At 41.0% G+C, this 19,132-nt stretch overlaps 2 protein-coding genes across 3 annotated transcripts; one reads left to right on the plus strand and one right to left on the minus strand.

Annotated features, from left to right (window-relative positions):
* Positions 1–323: 323 nt before the first annotated feature.
* On the minus strand, positions 324–17,475 carry HPDL (4-hydroxyphenylpyruvate dioxygenase like). Of its 2 annotated transcripts, none has more exons than XM_087720801.1 (2): positions 17,110–17,475; positions 324–2,460 (listed from the first exon to the last, which is right to left on the minus strand). In XM_087720801.1, exon 2 carries the CDS (start codon positions 2,409–2,411, stop codon positions 1,185–1,187), a length of 1,227 nt encoding a protein of 408 aa, XP_087576927.1. In that variant the 5' UTR covers positions 2,412–2,460; positions 17,110–17,475; the 3' UTR covers positions 324–1,184. The 2 variants fall into 2 exon arrangements, with proteins under 2 accessions (XP_087576927.1, XP_013919287.2); XM_014063812.2 differs by lacking the exon at positions 17,110–17,475 and adding an exon at positions 4,079–4,284.
* LOC106546850 (selenoprotein Pb-like) lies at positions 8,021–14,482 on the plus strand. Its single transcript, XM_014063823.2, has 5 exons — positions 8,021–8,123; positions 9,925–10,165; positions 10,723–10,935; positions 11,692–11,830; positions 13,142–14,482. Exons 2-5 carry the CDS (start codon positions 9,945–9,947, stop codon positions 13,355–13,357), a joined length of 789 nt encoding a protein of 262 aa, XP_013919298.1. The 5' UTR covers positions 8,021–8,123; positions 9,925–9,944; the 3' UTR covers positions 13,358–14,482.
* Positions 17,476–19,132: the final 1,657 nt, after the last annotated feature.

Genomic DNA, 19,132 nt, shown 5'->3' on the forward strand with positions numbered 1-19,132 from the left:
GGACAAGAAATAGATATGGTAGATATTTATGGGTAGGAAAACATACGGAGAGAGCAGTTACCACTTCACCACCACTTTCAGTAGCATTCAGTAACAGCAAGTGGATGTGACCAATATTTCATTAATAGGAGTAACCACTGTTACTCCTATTAATTCTTTAGATGTTCTTGGAACATCTAAAGAAATGAACCGAGTAAATGTTTATATTCAATGGATTCTGGAATAAGAGCCTTTCTACAGAACTATTGAGCCAATTTTGGACATATATTAAGATTTATTAGCAATATGTTTTGAGAATCACAACATTTATTCCCAGTTCTTCATATTAGATAAAGATTGTCAGGTTTTGTTTTCAGTTTTTAGGAGTGTAAATAGCATAATAGCTACATTCCATCTGTATATAAATGCTTGGATCTATGCTAAAGATTCCCCATAGTTCCATGTTCTGATAGTTAAAAAGATGTTCTGATTCATGTGAGAATGGCTAACAGATACCCTTGCCTCCTATTTGTCCAGTTAACACCAAATTTGGAGGATGCAAGTATGTAAGAACAAAGAGAACTGATTTTCTTCCAATAGTAAGAGAATATGTAGTCCACAGTTTGGTCTTTGTGTCTTCAGAGCTTGGTTGTTTTCATTGACACTTTTTCTTACCTAACTTGGCAGCATTCTTCAATAAGAGTACTATAATTAAGCAACAGGAATTTTACACCTTTTCAGATTTGAACTCCATGGTCCCAAAGACTGGGGAGGTTCTGCAGATAGCAGTCACTTATTTTAACATAGAGAGCATTTCTCTCTTCCTAGGGAAAATATCACAGCCATTCTCTCAGGCCTCTGTACTTTGTTAAAGAAAAATCAATTACCAATTCAGTAGTTCAACTAGGCATTGCAAAACCTACGTGCTTTCAAGTGTGATATTATTATCACAACGTTGCTACAGTCAGGTTTCAGTTCTCATCAAACATGCATGGGTTCTAATTAGATGGTCTCCAGGTCACTTGGACACTCTTTAATCCAAACCAGTACATATTTGAACCAAATCAGTCCATATGCTTTGTTCTAACGTGGGCATTAATCCTATCTGAGGCAGCACTATATTATTTAGCTATAATTTATCAAATTTATTTGCCACCCATCTCGCAGTTCAAGGTGCCTCTGAGCAGAACATAAAGAACATTCTGTCAGGCTTTGTTCTCGAATAGAGTGGGTCTTTGCTGCTGATCCATATAATCCTGTACAGATTTCCAAAGAGCCCGGACATTTCCCTCACCGAAACCTGCAGCCCCATGGCGCTCAATGAGTTCTATGAAGAAGGTCTCTTCTGTAAAAAGAGGCTTAGTGAAGATCTGCATCAGGTATTGCTTCTCGAGGAGGCTAGGGCTATATCCTTTGTCATCTACTGTTGCATCAAAAAGGATGCCCTGGTTTTTCAGGAGCTGAAGATCTTGCCCAATGTGCTGCATCTCCTCTTTGCTTTTCTCATTGTAATAGGATACAGGTGGTTTGAAAAAGCTTACTCCTGACTTTGCCATGGCTGCAGCAGTACTTACAATGTCTGTGGTATAAAGGGCCACATGCTGGATGCCAGCTCCTTCATGCTGCTGTAAGAAAGTGTCCACCTGGCCCATCTTTTGCCTTGGCAGTGACTCAGCCAGAACAAATTTACAGTCAGGCTCAAAGGGTGACAATCGATCATCACTGTATTGCATGGCAGTAAGACGAAGGCCCATGTCTTCCCCCTGAATCCGAAAGCCTTCTGAAGCATCATCTAGATGGTGGATGAAGAAGCGCTGGAAGCCAAAACAGTTTTTGTACCAGTCCAGCACAGCTTGTGAGCTACCTTGCAGACAGGCATAGGTGATGTGATCAAAATGTACAGTTTCCTGCTCCTTCTGGAATTTCTTGGGGGAAACTTCACAGAAACCAGGCAGGAATGATCCACCATACCGGGATCTGTCAAGAAGAGTATGGCTGACATTGCCCACAATGGACATCACTACGGAGTAAGTCACAAAGCCCTTTTCATCTGCTTCAGTGGTGGGAGGAATAAGGATCTTGCAGCCTTTCTCTTGTAGATTTCGGGAGATTGCAGGGACATCCTCTACTTCAAAGCAAATATTGGAAGCTGTACTGACTCTGTACTGCAGGTTCACATCATACAAGATCCCTTTATGCTTATAGCAGTCTGAAGGTAAATCTGAAGATGAAAAGGTTTTCTCAGTCAGCTCCTGCTCTTCATTGACAACAAAAATAGCATCTCCTCTTCGGAAAGCCTGCTGCCTCTTCCTCTCTGCTTCCCGTATAGCAAACAGCTCAAAGCCAAACCTTTGCACCAGGTGACTGGCCAGCTGTTGGCCCTGAAGAACATGGAATCCAATGTAACACAACCGCTTCAGAACAGCAGACATTATGAAATTTGTGGCTGGTTAGTTGCAACACATCCTTTTGCTATTAAATCTACAAAACAAAAAGAAAAAGTTCAGATCAATATCCTAAGGTAGGAGTGGCAGACCAGAATAGGAAAGCAAAGATTTCTTTATACAAGTTGGGGGCTACAAGACAGGAAATCCTAGGTCCTTATCAGTGTAACTGGGATTAGTTCTATTATAAGGCAAAAAGGAAGAGGGAATTTAGGTCAAAAGGGAATTTAGGATGAAAAGTTGCAATTTTGCAAATTTTTTGCTAAGGCTGCCCTTGGACTGTGCTGCCAGCTGGTGAGGCGGATTCTCTGGAATTAGGCAAATAGATGAAACCAGTCTGACCCTGGTCTCTTCTAAAAGATAGGATAGGTTATTTGCTAGGTTCATTTCATTTCTCCACTACTATTTTGAGCCGTCCTTTAACCTTACTTCAGATTGGTAAATAAGTGGATATATTTATCTGTTGGAACCATTTTATTGATCAAAACTGGGTTTTTTTCCCCATAAGATGCCGTTGCCTCCCTCCAGAATTAGTCAGACATGATCTCTTGTTATGTATCTTAAAGCAAATATTGGAAGCTGCTCTGAGTCTAAATTCACATCCTACAAGATCCCTTTATGCAGCTCAGAGCTATGCGATTCCAATGCCCTCATTATGTTCTGTGGCTGAGCCAATGGATTTCTTGCTCAGATGCATATATCTGAAACTGTACTAAAGATAATCCTCTAGACTAGACTGAAATTTTGAAACTGTAGTGTTTGTGGGTCAGATGGTTGGCTTGGAAGTTCTTCACCTCATGTCACCTCCTGACCTTTAGACTCAGTGAGACACTGGTCTTTCACGGCTATTTTATAGAATCATAGAAGGACAGAGTTGGAAGGGACCTCAGAGGTCATCTAGTTCAACCTTGGCTTTGAAGCTTCCTCTCCTACAGTTACACTTTCTTCACATACACCATGAAGCAAAAAAGTAGACTTTAGTGTGGGCTTGTGGTGATAGTGAAGAATACCACAGTCATCTTCCAGCAGCTCTCCAGGAATAGGGCAGTGATGGGTGGCTGTGCCCTGTCACAGTGCAATAAAATGGTCGTTTTAAATATTACTTCTATTTGGCCATATTACTTGATGTTGGTTTACATTCTTTGGAGTTACCATTTCTTTGCCTATTTGAGGAAAACAGGTTCTGGGCTTACTCACAAGTAAGAAATATATACAAACTTCTCCTTTAAAAAGAAGAGTTTTCTCGACAAGCATGTCGCCTTTCAAGTTTAGAACGATCGGTAGAAGAGATGAAAGATTAAAACACGTTGCATTTTCAAATACTTCCGATACCCGCCCCTTTAAGTTTAAAAATAAAACACGTTTTCTCAAGAGAACAAGTTGCGTAAGAGAGAGAGCGTTTTTCCCGCCCTGCAATAAATCTAAGAGGCATGTTTTATCCAAACTATTCCATTCCCAATTCCTCATTCTCACTCGAAAAAAACAAGGATTGTTTTTTTTCTTTTTTCTTTTGCTCGTACTCTTTTTACTCGGCAGCGCCATTATTTTCTCTTTTCGTGCCGCTTCCCCATCGGGCGCCCTTGCCGCGGGCTGATTCCATCTGCTGCCGACCGGCAGGAGACTCTCTGCATCCATTTCACTCCCTCGCCTCTCACCTGATTTGGACTCCTGATTTCTCCAGTCCTGTCGTATTATTATTTATTCTCTCTCCTTCCAGCCGGGAATGAATTTATAACGGCGGTGGTGGGGGTAGATACGGCAAAAACTCCAACTTTTTCACCACCTTGAACTCAAAAGTACCAGCCCCGCAGCACGGACGGAAGCGGAAGATGCTCGAGGATGGGATTGCGCCTAAAGGCAGTTGTACTGCATTTTACAGGATTTGGATAATCCAGGGCTACCGCGAGCCTTGCAGCTAAACCTCCCCCCCCCGCGCGCCCCTCCTTTTCAGATTTTAAATTAGAAAACAAAAAGAAAGCGTGAGGCTCTGTGTGAGGCAAGGCATGAGGCTCTTGGAAGAGACTGGCTTGTACTTTTTAAAGTTGAAAATTAATTTTAAAAGACAGATGCCTGTATTCCTCCAGGTTTTAGACCTCGGACAAGGAAGAGAATGATGAACCTTTTAAGACTGCCTGATCTCGACTGCAAAAAGCCCACTGTTACTAGATGGCAGCAGAGAGAGATTTTGGTACTCTGTTACCATCATTCTCAGGATCTGCAGCTGAATCCTAGCAATAGCACTTAGACTTGCGTACTGCTTCATACAGTGGTGGGATTTAAAAAAAATACTACTAGTTCTGTGGTTATAAATTGAGGGCTACCTATAACTTTAATCTCAGAATATTCTACTGAGATTAAACTTGCTAGAGCAAGGCAGAAGCAGGAAAAAAATAAAAATCAGATATCTGATTGTATTTTTGAAATGCATAGATGAAGGGAAGATCAGAAATGCTCTTTGTGGCCTCACATCCTAGTCCTAAAGTATTATATTTTAAAAGTATAGGTAACCACTTATTTTTGGTGATAAGAAAAATCACTGAATGTGTTTTGGGGCATTAGCACTATTTCTTCATAAATAAATTTATGAGCCTGTTGTTCCTTTAAGAGCAGATGCCACTGCTTTCTTCCATAAGTCTCTGGATTATGAGACTTGGTGGTAACATAATTCTGACCCCCTAATCTCCTTTAAGCATTTCTTTTTAAAGGCACTTTTGGATCTGTTGCTGCTTAATACATTTCACTCATTATTGCTTTTGACTCTTGATCTTTTTGATTCTTTTTACAGCAAACGCTTTCTAGATAATAGGATGCTGGCAACGAGTATTTGGTCTGCAGATGAGAGACCCTAGCATACACTGAACTAAGTGAGCACACTTGGGGAAAAGCTGAGCTGTGATTATAGTTGTTCCCAAAGTTGAATTTTCAACAACCAGAGTCAATAGGGAAGCCATCAGGAGGTTGCAAATGGGAATCATGGACATTGCAACTGCACAGGATTTGTCTAATGATCGCAACTGGGACTGCCAGAATTGTCATCATAAATTGACATGGTCCAATGACATTGCTCCTTAATCCATGTCGTTTAGTGATGGACTTCCCAGTCCCAATTACTGGTGGTGAGGACTTTATTTATTTAAAAGCTTCAATTGACTGAAGCCAGGATGGGTTACAGAAGTTAGTATCCAAGACTTCCAATAAAATGACCATAAAACAAATACTTTAGCACTATAAATCATTTCAATTACGTTAAAATAATTTAGAATGACATACTTTGGGATTTAAACTAGTATATTAAATATCTATACATGGGGTAAGTAAGTGGTGTTGTGCATGCAGTAGCCAAGTTTGTCGTACAAACCACAACCAATATTCACTTTATTTTATTTGTACGTTCTTCAGTTGAATGGTACCCTAAAAATAAAATGAACAACTTTCAAGGCCAATTCAGCATGTTTCTCTGCATCAGCTAGCGATCTTTGGGCTGGAATCACGCACTGCACTAAACCATAAAGCATTGATTACTGATTATAGTGGCTTGGTTCACATAGTTTGCTCTACCAAAACGAAACAAATCTTTGAGTATTTCAGAGACTCTAGCTCTAGATTTTAGTATCAAGCAGCGCTCAGAGTATTAAGAAATGACTTTTCAGTGTAGGATGGTGCCTAGTATAGTATCACTTCAGTTTACTATGAAAATGAGTAGTAAATGTACCAGTTTAGATAGCACAAGCAAATATTCAATATCTGTTTCCCAGATTTGGCCAGATTGGATGCTTCTGAAAAACTGAAGCATATTTTGAAGCATGGTGTGAAGACAATAGGCCCGTGATGGCGATCCTATGGCATGCGTGTCCAGAGTGGCACACAAAGCCATGTCGCTTTGCACGCATGGTGTTGCCTGTTCCTCTTCTGGGTTTCTGGCGTGCATGTGCACGCGATGATCAGCTGGCTCTGTGCATGCAGCAGTGCCTGAAACTGGCCAGCTGATTGGTGCATGCACAGTAACCAGAAGACTTGCATGCATGCCGGAAACCAGAAGTACATTTTCTGGCATCTGCATGCAGCTTGGGAAGCTTGTCTTCTTGATCGTGGTCCAGAAGACCATGCACACAAAGTGCTCTCTCTTCGGCACACAGTGCCCCACGCACATGCTCCCCCCCAAGGTTCGCCATCACTGCAATAGGCTCTGCTGCTTTGGGATTTAGCAAATTGATTTTATTTATTAGACATATCTGTATTAGTGGCGGGTTTCACATGCTTGCACGCTCATGCATCTGGGTGGGTGGGCGGAGCCTCCCACCACCGCCACTACCAGTTTGCCCAATCCAGGGCGAACCAGCAGAAACCCACCTCTGATCTGTATGCTGATGTAATCTTACTTATCAGAAACCAAAATAAAAATACATCACTAGGTACAAGAAAAAGATAAAAGATGGCAACTCCTCAAATCAGGAAAAGTCTCTCCAAGGAAGCTCAGTCTTTAGGAGCTTGTAGAAACCCAAGAAAGAAGAAGCCAGTCTGATCTTCACAGGGAAGCATAATTTCTTTGTGCCTAGGTGATGCTGTTTTGGCTACAAAGGAGATACACCATTTCTTCATTATTGGAAATACATGGTATCATATTCCTCAATTACAGGATTTTAGAATTATTCAGTATTCCATCTGCCTGTCCAAATGTTACAGAGAAAAATAGAACTTGGAATGGAAAGGAAGAGGCTTTTTATTGATTTTAGAGTTATCCTGTGGTAAGATGGGAGGCCAATAAATGTAATAATAAAAAATAAGTTTTCCTGTCCTAAGGTAAAAGTAAAGCTTTCCCTCGCACATATGTGCTAGTCATTCCCAACTCTAGGGGGCGGTGCTTATCTCCGTTTCAAAGCCAAAGAGCCAACACTGTCTGAAGATATCTCTGTGGTCATGTGGCCGGCATGACTAAACACCAAAGACGCACGGAGCGCTGTTACCTTCCCACCAAAGGTGGTTCCTACTTTTCTACTTGCATTTTTTACGTGCTTTCAAACTGCTAGGTTGGCAGAAGTTGGGACAAGAAACGGGAGCTCACTCCATTACACTGCACTAGGGATGCAAACGGACGAACTGCTGACCTTTCTGATCGACAAGCTTAGTATCTTAGCCACTGAGCCACAGATTCTTTTTTCATTAGGCAGGGTTATTTTTATACTTGCACCTGGAATAAAATGTCCACATAACAATGTTCTGCTAGCTAGACAAACGGCCTTTTCTGAAACATTTATAACAGGTGCCTCCTTTGCTTCATAGTGAGGCTGGTTAACATGTCTTAGCATTTTTCTTCATATGTTGGAAAATATTAGGAAGTAGCTGCTGCCCTCCTTCAAAGCTCTACTTTCTTACATACACTGCCTGGTGCTGCACAATATTTCTTTCACTTCTGTATGTGATGAGTCTGAGAGAAAAAAACAAGTACAGCTGGGAGGCAGGCAGTTGTAAGTACAAAGCCTAATCCTATGAATATCTCCAGGGACATTCCTGTGGTTGGCTCTTCCCCAGCTATCGCCTTTCTCCCAACCCCTTCTGGGTGGAGAGATCTGGAATGAAAATTAGCCTACACCAGGGGTCAGTGCAGAGTTGGGAAGTTAGACTGATCAGAGCAAACATCAGGAGAGTCCCAGGTTTCTCAGTGGACGGAGCAGAACAACGGCAAGATTCACCAGGGAAAAGGTAGCATATGACTTTGTTTGGAATTCTATATATGGAATTTAATTTCTGCAGATGATTATGGATTTTCGATTGCTTCACTGAGAAAGATTACCACTATGAATATGGGGTAGGTAGGAGGACGTAAATGAAGAAGTAAAAAAAAACACCACAATTGTGTCCTAGTCAACATCTTGACTTGTTCCTGAAGGGCACAACTTTTAATACCACATCATTTTCCATTAGATTGTCTGTAGATATTCTCAATCATCCAGGTTATGGTTGTCCCAAAGATGCTTTTCAAAAGGCAACTGGGCTTTGTTAGTTTTTTGGTTTAATGGATGAGAAGCAAAACATTTTCAAGAGGAAAAAAAAATCCTAAGAAAGTCCATTCGATTTTTGTAAAGCACCTTTGGGATTTCCATTAGATGACCTCAATGGTTAAGAGTGTAACAGGTTTTGAATCCTGCAGCAGGGAGGCATAATAAGTTTTCTTCATACGTATTTTCTAGCAAGGCATCCATCCTGCCCTTCTCAAGATTATTTTCTTGAGTGCAGGAAGAGAGAAAATACCATGTTTGAAGGGATGAGGAATGCTAGGTCAATTGTGGGTACTGCAGACAAGTTGTATAGTGTCAGGTAGGTTGGGAAAGGAAAACATTGTAAATGGTTACTAGGTATGTCAACATTGCTGTTTGTAATACAGATAATGCTCTAGACATTATGTCTGGCTGATAGTAGAAGACTATCCACTAGAAAATTGTTCAATTTGTTCAAAGTAAGAGGATTAACTCTGGTTCAGCTAAAGAATTGTATCTTCCTATATTGCCTCTTTTCTAGGAATAGAACATCTAAATAAATATTGGGTTTTTTATTTGCACTCTTTGGTTGTGCTTCTGTTCTTTGTGATGTATCATAATTAATTAATTAATTAATTAATTTCATGAAATCAGGATTTCTATTAAGCTAAACATGTGGGACCCAAGTCTATCGCTTAGAGCCCCAGAGTTATTTCCTGGAATTCTGAACATCCGCTTCACTCAATGGAAATGTAACTTTTAAACTTAACTGATAAAAGGGACAAAGGAAGGAGCTCAGCTTTGATTGAAAGGGTACAAGTGAGCATTATAAAAATTTGGGAAGTGCAGCAGTGCTTTTTGGCAGACCAGAATTTTGCTTTTCAGCATGTTAATGGGAAACGAATGAAAAAAAGCTTTAGAGAAGGCTTTTGCTGATCTTATCAGCTACATCCAACCACCATTTTCTTTCCCTTCCCCTCAACCCATGTAATTTTCCTCCATTTTTTTTCAACCTCTTTTTTTGTATGACCAAGTGAGTTAATTTCTAATCTTTGTATTCCGATTCTTTTAGCACTTCCTTTCTTCCCTTTCTCCCATATGTGTAGAAGGTGTAGTACATATAGTGGTATAAATTAGATATAGCTACATTTCATTTTCTTTTGTTTTATGTCATGTCTTCAGTTTCTTTTGCATACTATTTCTTTTTCCTTTTCTGCACTGTGCCCAAAAAGGAACATCACAATGAGTTGATACGGATGTACTAGAGATTTGGAAAACATTCAGTTCATCAATGGTTTCATGCACAGAGCAGCTGGCTCTGAAGTGATAAAAGCTATAATAGATGAGATAGAAGGCCTGTTGGAATCTTTCTCTCAAAACGTCCAGGCTGCAGCCCTCAATATATTACTAAAGACTCAAATCCACTCCATAATAGGATAGCATTGCTTATTTTCTGTGATGCAAAATAGACTATGGAGAATTATTTTTCTGGAAAAGCTTCTTAAATCTGTTGCCTTTTCTTGTAGGCTAAAGGGAAGTAGTCGGGATGGGCTACTTGCCCCCGACCACAAAAGCCCTGCTGCTGGGACTGGTGATTTCTGCTACAGTAGCAGAAGGGGTTGTGGTTGAGAACCAAACTAGAATATGCCAACCGGCCCCACTCTGGAAGACAAATGGCATAGACCCAATGGCTGGAATGGAGGGCCAGGTGACAGTGGTGGTCCTTTTGAAAGCCAGCTGACAGTTCTGTCTCACGCAAGCAGCCAGGTGAGTTCAGCCCCTAGAGCAGATTGTTTGCTTCAAGAGCTATAAGTGCCTAAACAGAAACCACATCTTGGACAATGAGGTTTCTGCAGAAAATACTGAAATGAACTCAGTATTATTTAAACTGTTGAAAAGACTGATTCTCCATCAATTCCTGTTCAGTGAGATATAAAATGAGCCCATGGCTGTAATATGCAAGATGTGATGTACAAAAAAGAATGGCTATAGTTTAATTCATGAATTTCAATACTGCATAATGTGCATTCAGATATCTCTAAAAACTTCCAGCTATAGTAACAGGCTATTTAATGACACATAAAATAAAATGGTGTCTCTTGCTCTACAGATTTTATCCCAAATTATAAAAGCATCCTTCCTAATTTATCCTTCCTAATGCCTCAAATTCTCTTAGATTTCAACGCTCATAATTCCTAATCAATGATGACCAGTTGCAGTCCAATACATCTGAATTTCCACTATCAGTGATTGGTGGGGGGCCTGGGAAATGCATCTGTGCATGTCCTTTCCTAAATGTTATTTATTGCTCTTTTCACAACCAGCCTTGGCAGCTTGCGAGAGAAATTGTCTGGCGATGGTGTGGCCAATGTCAGTTTCATGATTGTGAATGAAAAGACCCCTTCCTCCAGGGCAATGTATTGGGAGCTCAAACGACATGCTCCCAAAGGCATTCCAGTTTACCAGCAACAAATCCTGGAACCTGATGTCTGGCAAATTCTACAGGGCAACAAGGATGACTTTCTGATATATGACAGGTTGGTGGTACTTGGCACAGGGAAGAATCCATTCAAGTAGATTTGCAGAAAGAACATGATTATAACATTCTTGGATTCTGTCAAGCCCAGGAGATTCAGGCAGTGCCAATGAGTATAAAGGTTTATTGCAAGCTTAAGCTCTCTACAAGAGTCTGACCGTCAAGGGAAATGTGTGGGAGATAAAAAGGCATTCAAAAGGTGGGCTGGACTTAGATTTCTTGCAGCATGCACATGCATACTTACCACCCGCGATACTCCAGCTGCTTGGTGGAGCGTTGCGCAGGCGCCATATGCTCCGTGCACATGCGCGGAAACCCTGAACAGCTCAAATACAGGTAAGGAGGGTGGGCGGGTGGATAAGCCCTCCGGAGCACCGTACCAAAACGGTACCTGGTGCTCCAAGCAGGCACTGGTATGCCCATACTGGGGCGTACCAGTCGTATCCCACAACTAGTTTGGCCCCTCCCATAGGCTCAGCCTGGTCCTCTCTTTCATATTCTCCAGTGGGGGATGAAAGAAACTGACTAGGCTAAAACTTAAAAGCAAAACAACTGTCTATAGAGCATGTACAGTAGAGGGCAGAAGGACGAAGTCAAGAAAGTTCCTTGACTTTGGAAAGGGACCTTTTCTTCTCATTCTGTCATTGATAAAAATGTGAGTTCAGTCAAATTAGATTCTGCTCATGCATGGATAGACCCTCAAGTGTTCTGAAATAAACCTCTTGCACTTTTATTCCATGGCATCTGGGCTCTGCAGGTGCAGGAAGCTCACTTTCCACATCCAGTTGCCATACAGTTTTCTGCATTTACCATATGTTGAGGCAGCTGTGCGCTACACATTCCGCAAAGACTATTGTGGCAATTGTTCCTGGTATTATCTGAACAGCAGCCAGGAGGTAAGAATTTAAGTCTCTCTCTCTTCAGCTCTCCCATTTAAGCATGGCATTTCTTATGTGCTCAGCTTATTTTTTGATATTTAAGAATTCTCTAAATTTTCTGATTGCACATTTTATACAATGAGGATGAAAGAAATACAGTAAAAGAGACGGCGTCAGAGGTCAGTTGCTCCTGGTTCGGCCTGGATCAGGCAAACCAGTAGCGTCAGTGGCAGGAGGCTCCGCCTACCACCTGGACGCTTCTGCGTATGCGCAGAAGCATCACACACATGTGAACCGGTAGTAAAAGAAATGGAAACCCACCACTGAAAGGCATGTTTCATATTTTCCTTTGCAGTATACGAGAACAAGCAAAACTGGAATATTTATCTTTAATTGTAATAGGAGGGACTGAGCTGAAGGATCTGAAATAATAACTTTAGAGTCAGAGACACACAAAGGACCCAGATTTAATTATTTACATCCAGCTCTATTTCTGTTACATATTGGCTGAATCTACACATTGTGTTAAGGTATACTTTGGTTAACCATGATTGGTGGGGGGGAAAAGCAGTTGACTTGATTTGCACATCATGCTATGTCGATACCCACTGTGGCTGAGTAGGAGTTAAAGATCAAATGGAAGAGCAGATAATGATGGTCAAGGCTAAAGGACAGGCCAACCTGCAGGTCATCTCTCTGTACAGCTGGTCTTTATTTGTCTATCTAAAATAGGAAGTAAACATAATAAAACAAAAATGCTTTGGGAAGAGAGAAAAATCTATTAAGTAGTAGATATTTGTATTAAAATGCAAGGGTATTCTTGCACTCATTGTCCCTCCTTCCTGTGACATGTATTGTGGAACTGTACTTTTATCTTCTGCCATAATGGCAGAATTCAATTGTGCTAAATCAAAATGTGGTTTCTTTGTGTCTTGCTTGTTATGCAAATCCAACCAAATAGGTCATAGTCTATGAAGCAGAGAAAAAACAGTTGAGCAAATTGTTATAATCTATTATGTGTAAAATCCATAGTCTTATCATCTAGGTACAAGAATCTTACTTTTTAAAACCACTTTCTTAAAATGAGAAAAAATGCCTTGAGCCAGTCATAAGAATAATTTATATTTGCTAGCTAGATAACTGGTAATGTATTCTGCAAAACTAATTCACTTTGGCAGTTAGTATATTTATTCACACTGAATAAACACAGCAAGTAAATCCCTTCAGAATAATATACAGTCTGTCATTTTCTTTCATCCTTAAATTGTGCCATCTGGCTTCATCTTGAGTCCATCTCATAATATATCAGAGCTTATTGCTATTTCACAGGTGAATAACACAGCAAGTATTCCTGTGATGACAACTGAGGCTCCCAGAGATAAAGTGAAGAGCCTGGAAGTTTTGAAAAGTCAGCCTGAAAAGAAAAATCAAGAAGCTCCTAACTTCAAACAGAACCATTCCCATCATGGGGGAACTAACACAGCCCAACCATCCCTCCATTCACAAAACCATTCAGTTAACCATCACACAAGGGAATCCCACTAAATGGCTACAGTATGGAAATAAACTGTTAGGAACCCCAAAAATTTACACTAAAAAAATTAGGCAAGCAATATAAAAAATAGCTAAGGAGTAAATTTACACATCTCAGGAAGGAATTGCTCTATGTTTGCTCACAGTAAGAGTATACCAAATTATTTCTAGAGGGACAAACATCATATTAATCTATAATAGGTTTTGTTTCATTGTGGTGTAATTGATAATTAACTTGAACTCGAGTGATTTAATGAAAGAGCTGAGCCCATAGATGGAACAGTTAGAGGTTTCAGACATTGTCTCTCAGAAGACTATTTTGTGGAAGCACAGATTGGTATTTCTCACTGCCACACCTATCTTCTAAGACAGTGTTTCTCAACCTCGGCAGCTTTAAGATATGTGGACTTGAACTTCCAGAATTTCCAAAATAGCACTGGCTGCAGCTGGAAGTCCATGTGATGCTACCTAATATGATAATGAATCATTTGCAAGAAAACCTCAAAGCACAAAGGACACCACAGTTCAATCCTGAGCTACAAATATTCTCTTCTATCCATTATCTAATGTCTACGTCTGTATGCACTTACCGTAGTCTTCTGCTGCTGGGAAATAGGTTTTGGTCCCCCACCTTTACATTTCCTACTTTTCTGCACTCAATGAAGTATGCAGTGTAACCTAAATATTGCAGTCACTGCAGCCTGAAACTGTTCAGAAAAGTAGTTAGCTAAAATGGAAAGATGGCATGAGGATCAGAATTAGGATTTGAGGAAGGGTGACAGACTGAGGGCAATGAAAATAATTTTGGCGAATTAATATCCATGGACCAGGATGGCTAATTTGAGGATTGTGATTTATGTGGTGTTCCTAGATTCTTGCTAGAACCAAGAGAGTAAAACGTAATGAACTGGGTTTAGAGAAATGTTACTTGCTTCTATATACACTGCACCATATATAGTCAGAAAGTTTGGAGTGAAGTTTAAATAAGTGACAGAACATTATGAGATGAATTATGAGATGAATTAGTGAAGAAAGTTTATTCTTGGCATATTGGAAAAAGTAATGAAAATGGATACATCATATACTGAGTAAAAATAATACTGCATTATGGTGGAAATAAACTAATCTAAAATTGCATCTGAAATCTTCATTTTCAATATCTTCATGGATAAGAAGCATTACAAATTAACACAAAGTTTTTATTTAAATCATAGGCGCAAATAAATATGAAATCAATTTTTTCTTCAGGTACCAAATTTTAAAATTATTCCTAGTCAAAATCTTCTGATATTCTTCCACTGTAGATCTTTCCCGCTTTATATCTTGTTTGCCTTTACAACAAATTGCACAAAGACCCTGAATTATCTGAGTGTGGTTAACATGGTTATAAAATATTTGCAAAAGCTTAACCTTTAACTGACTTTTTTTCTCGATAACAGCAGTTCACTCAGAAGAAATTGCTATTTCGTTTTTTTTTTTAATTATATCTTTCCCCTGGCCTAAGAATAAGGTGACATACATGTTTCCCCCCCTCTGATTTATTTTCACAAAAATCTTATGAGTTTGGTTAGACTGACGGATTGCTTCAAGAATAGTTGGTTTCATGACTGAATGGAATTTTGAACCAGAGTTTTTCAGCTGTTATCCAGCACTATCAACTGCATAGTCAAAGCAGCCAAGACCCCAGCTGCAAATGCATGATTAAAGCCCCACACTTTTTAAAATGGGACCAGAGATGCAAGTTAAAAAGAAAAAAACTGGAGCTTTAATAGTCTCAGCCACCTTCTTGCTGTTTTTGACTCCACCTCCCATAGGCAGATGTTGCTGTGTGATGATGTCAAGTTAGTAACATCCGCATTGTGAAAGTTATCAATGCCTTGTAAACTTTTAGGGAAGGGAAATACAGGTAGTCCTCAACTTACAGGAGTTTGTTTAGTGACCGTTCAAAGTTTCTCAGAAAAAAAGTGTTTTATAACCATTTTTCACACTTATGACCTTTGCAGCGTCCCCAGGATCATGTGATCAAACTTCAGACGCTTGACAAATTGGTTCATATTTATGACCCTTGCTATGTCCCAAGGTCATGCAATCCCCTTTTGCAACCTTCTGACAAGCAAAGTCGATGGGGAAGCCAAATTCACTTAACAGTTGGATTGCTAACTTAACAACTGCAGTGATTCACTTAACAAATGTGGCAGGAAAAGTGGTAAAATGGGGCAAAACTCACTTAACAAATTTCCCACTAAGCAAAATAAATTTTGGGCTCAATTGTGGTCGTAAGTCAAGGACTATCTATACTGCCCAATGAACCTGTTTAACATAATACAATAAGTAACATCTAGCTAGACCTCTTTATTGGAACCTTATTAGACTGGCTGGAAAGAAATAACATCCTAGGGGAAGAAGAGAAAAGATTTCAACAGGCAGGTTCTCAGGGAGTTTGCTTTGTGTTCAGTTAAGGAATAATACTCTCCCACTTCATTGAAAAATAGATAGGTAGACCTCAACATGACATGTTGCTTAGTTTAGATTATCATGAATCTCCCCAGAAATATATATGATCCACTATCAAACTTACAATGACCAGGGATCAGTGGTGGGTTCCGGGCGGTACACCCTTAAATGTACCGGAATATTGGCTTGTTTGGCCTACCCGCCTGCGTTCCTTACCGCTTTTTGAAGCAACTAGGCCAATTGCGCACGCGCACACACTGTGTGATGCCTGCGCAACCTCCACTGAGCAGCTGGGTGTCACAGGGCGGTGGCGTGTGCGTGCACGCTCAGCACGCGTGCCCAATGAGGATGCCCAGCTCTGTCACAGCATACCAGTTGTGACGAGGTCCGGAACCCACCACTGCCAGGGATGTTCTCCCCCATGTCACATGACCACATTTTGGTCACTCATCAATCAGCCAACATTTATGACTATTTGCACCTTCCTTCACGTAATTTCATTTTATGATATTTTTGCCGAAAACCAGGATTTACTTCTGATTTTTGGTAAAACCAAGCCATAGCAAACCATGGCTGTGTTTAACAACCACTGAAAAATTGAACACACTTGAAACCATAATGGACAGGATCCAATATGGTAATAAATCAAGGACTACTTGTTCTCAGTTACCTATGTCAGATCTTTTGATTTTGTTGGTAGATCTCAGGCAAGCTTAACTGGAAAAATAACAGCAGAACCTCTGCAATAGATACTGACTATGATATATACTTCGTAAATATACCAGTTTGAGAGTGAGATGTACCATCACTCAGCATTTCTCAAATGTAGTGCCAGCTAGCAAAAGACTTAAACAAGGATGACTTTGCCCCCAGAACTTTTAATTACTGCATTAATGTAGTGCAGGGGTCCCCAAACTTGGCAACTTTAAGTCTTGTGGACTTCAACTCCCAGAATTCTCCAGCCAGCTCTGCCAAGTTGCCAAGTTTGAAGACCTCCGATGTAGTGGTAAATGCCACTAGCAAAGATGAGTTTTACACCCTCAAAACTGACTAATAGATCTACTATTTTACCCAGACAGTGCTGAGCTACTGTCACAGAGATCAGTAGATCTCAGAAGAGGCCATGGAATCATTGGTCCATTTCTGTAGAGAAGACTCTTTATATATTAACTATGCGAAAACAAAGGTCATACAGTTTGCAAGGCCTTCAAAACGTTTCACTGGACCTTCAAAGGAGACATAATCGAACACTTCCCTTGTTTATGTGCCTGAGAGTTGTGCTGCATTATTCAGGGAAACAACATACTCACATCTCTCGGGTTGCTTTGAATGCTCAGAGGAGCTCAGTAGCAGTCCACTCTCTCTTTTGCTCTAGAAGAACCCCAAATATTCCAGCTGCTTTGAAGTCAAGACCTTTTCACAGAATCTCTATATAGTGCAGTTAAATCCAGATCTCAACTATGAGGAAACCGGAGAATGTTTAAGCTGGCTTCCTAAGAAAATTATTTCCAGTAGGACTCCTAACACTGCTGTGCATTCAGAGGCAGAGTTTATATAACAAGCGGATGGTTATGCGGGCTTAGATATTGGCTAAAAGTCATGGATGTCATTAAGAACGCAATTGGAGCATAACAAATTTAATTTTAAATCTGCATTTCATTTGGGTCAAATTATAAACACCAAACTTGGAGAGTGGGAGAGTCTTTTTACCACTGCAGTTGACTATCTTACCATCAGCAAAGTCAGAGGAGAAAAAGAGCGTTGGTACTTACCTGATATGCCTCTTCTAATAAGGTGGGGATAGCATCCATGCACAGGTTAACACTGTCTATTCTCTGATTGGACTGAGTCTGATTAATAATTAATTGATATCCTTTATAACCCACCCCTTGGGTAAAGCCACCCAGTTTTCAGAGAAGAACTAGACACTCACAGACTCAATATGTTATCCAAACAAGAGAGAAGTATAATGACCAACATTTCAATAACTACCTCTTGAAAAATTCCCAGGAGTTGTAAATGAAGAGTTAGCATTAACAAGACCCGAAGGAGGACCAGTCATTCATCAGGGTGGGGCTGGATGCTATTCCCACCTTATTAGAAGAGGCATATCAGGTAGGTACCAACGCTCTTTCTCAATAAGGTGGGGATAGCATCCATGCATGGGACATACCCAAGCCGGATTGCCCATATGGGAGGGACCCTGACTGGTCCGCATCACCTGTCTGAATGTACAGATTGTAAAACCTTATGGCCAAAAGCTGCATCCGAGGATGCAAATTTATCCAATTTGTAGTTGTAGGGTGAAGGTGAGGACCATGTGGCCACCCTGCAAATTTCCTCTATGGATGCCTGGGTTGCCCAAGCTGCTGACGTCGCTGCACTCCTTGTAGAGTGAGCAGTGACCCCCTGGGGAACCGGCTCCTGGGAAGACTGATACGCCTTAGCAATGCAGGATCTGATCCACCTACCTAGTGTGGGTATTGAGACCCTATGCCCCAATGATGCCTCTTGAAATGAGATAGAGATTCTGAATGCTGGAAATCTGACGTCCTGCTTATGTAGGACTTCAGGGCCTGTCTCACATCAAGCCTGTACCATCGCTTTTCTAATTGTCGAGCAGGGTTCAGACAAAAATTTGGCAAGACCACCTCATGTGCCCTGTGAAACCAAGTCCCTACCTTGGGTGTAAAGGACGGATCTAGTCTAAGCGCCACCCTGTCCTTGTGGAAAGTACACAAGTCCTCTCTAACTGATAGGGCCTGCAACTCCGAAATCCTCCTGGCGGAGGTGATGGCCACCAGGAAGGCCACCTTCATCGTGAGGAATTGCAGTGAGATGGTGCAAATGGGCTCAAAAGGGGGCTTGGTAAGGGCCGAGAGGACCTTTGACAAATCCCATGTAGGGTACCTGTGGACTGTTGGAGGCCTGAGGTTTGTTGCCCCTTTCAAGAACCGCTTTGCCATGGGATGATGGGAAAGGGGATGACCCTCGCCCCAGGTCAGGACAGTGGTGAGCGCAGCCACTTGACGTCTGATAGTATTTGGGGCCAAACCTTTATCTAACCCATCCTGGAGGAAATCCAAGACTTGAGGGATGGAAGCCCAGGTAGGGGCGATGCCTTTGGTGGAACAACATGTGCAGGTCACATAGTAAATGGAAGGCCTTCTGGAGGCCTGAATGATATCCACAATCCTGGTGGAGAACATCTCCCATGTCAGAGCCCCCCGCTTAATCGCCAGGCGGTCAGCTGGAGCCATTGTGGATCCGGGTGCTTAGTGTGGCCTCCTCCTGATCCCACTGACCCTGAGCCATATGTTTATCAAGGTGTGC

The sequence above is a fragment of the Thamnophis sirtalis genome, unplaced genomic scaffold, assembly GCF_051295495.1.
Source record: "Thamnophis sirtalis isolate CommonGarterSnake01/CBP01778 unplaced genomic scaffold, rThaSir2_p1.2 scaffold_7, whole genome shotgun sequence".
Lineage (NCBI taxonomy): Eukaryota > Metazoa > Chordata > Lepidosauria > Squamata > Natricidae > Thamnophis > Thamnophis sirtalis.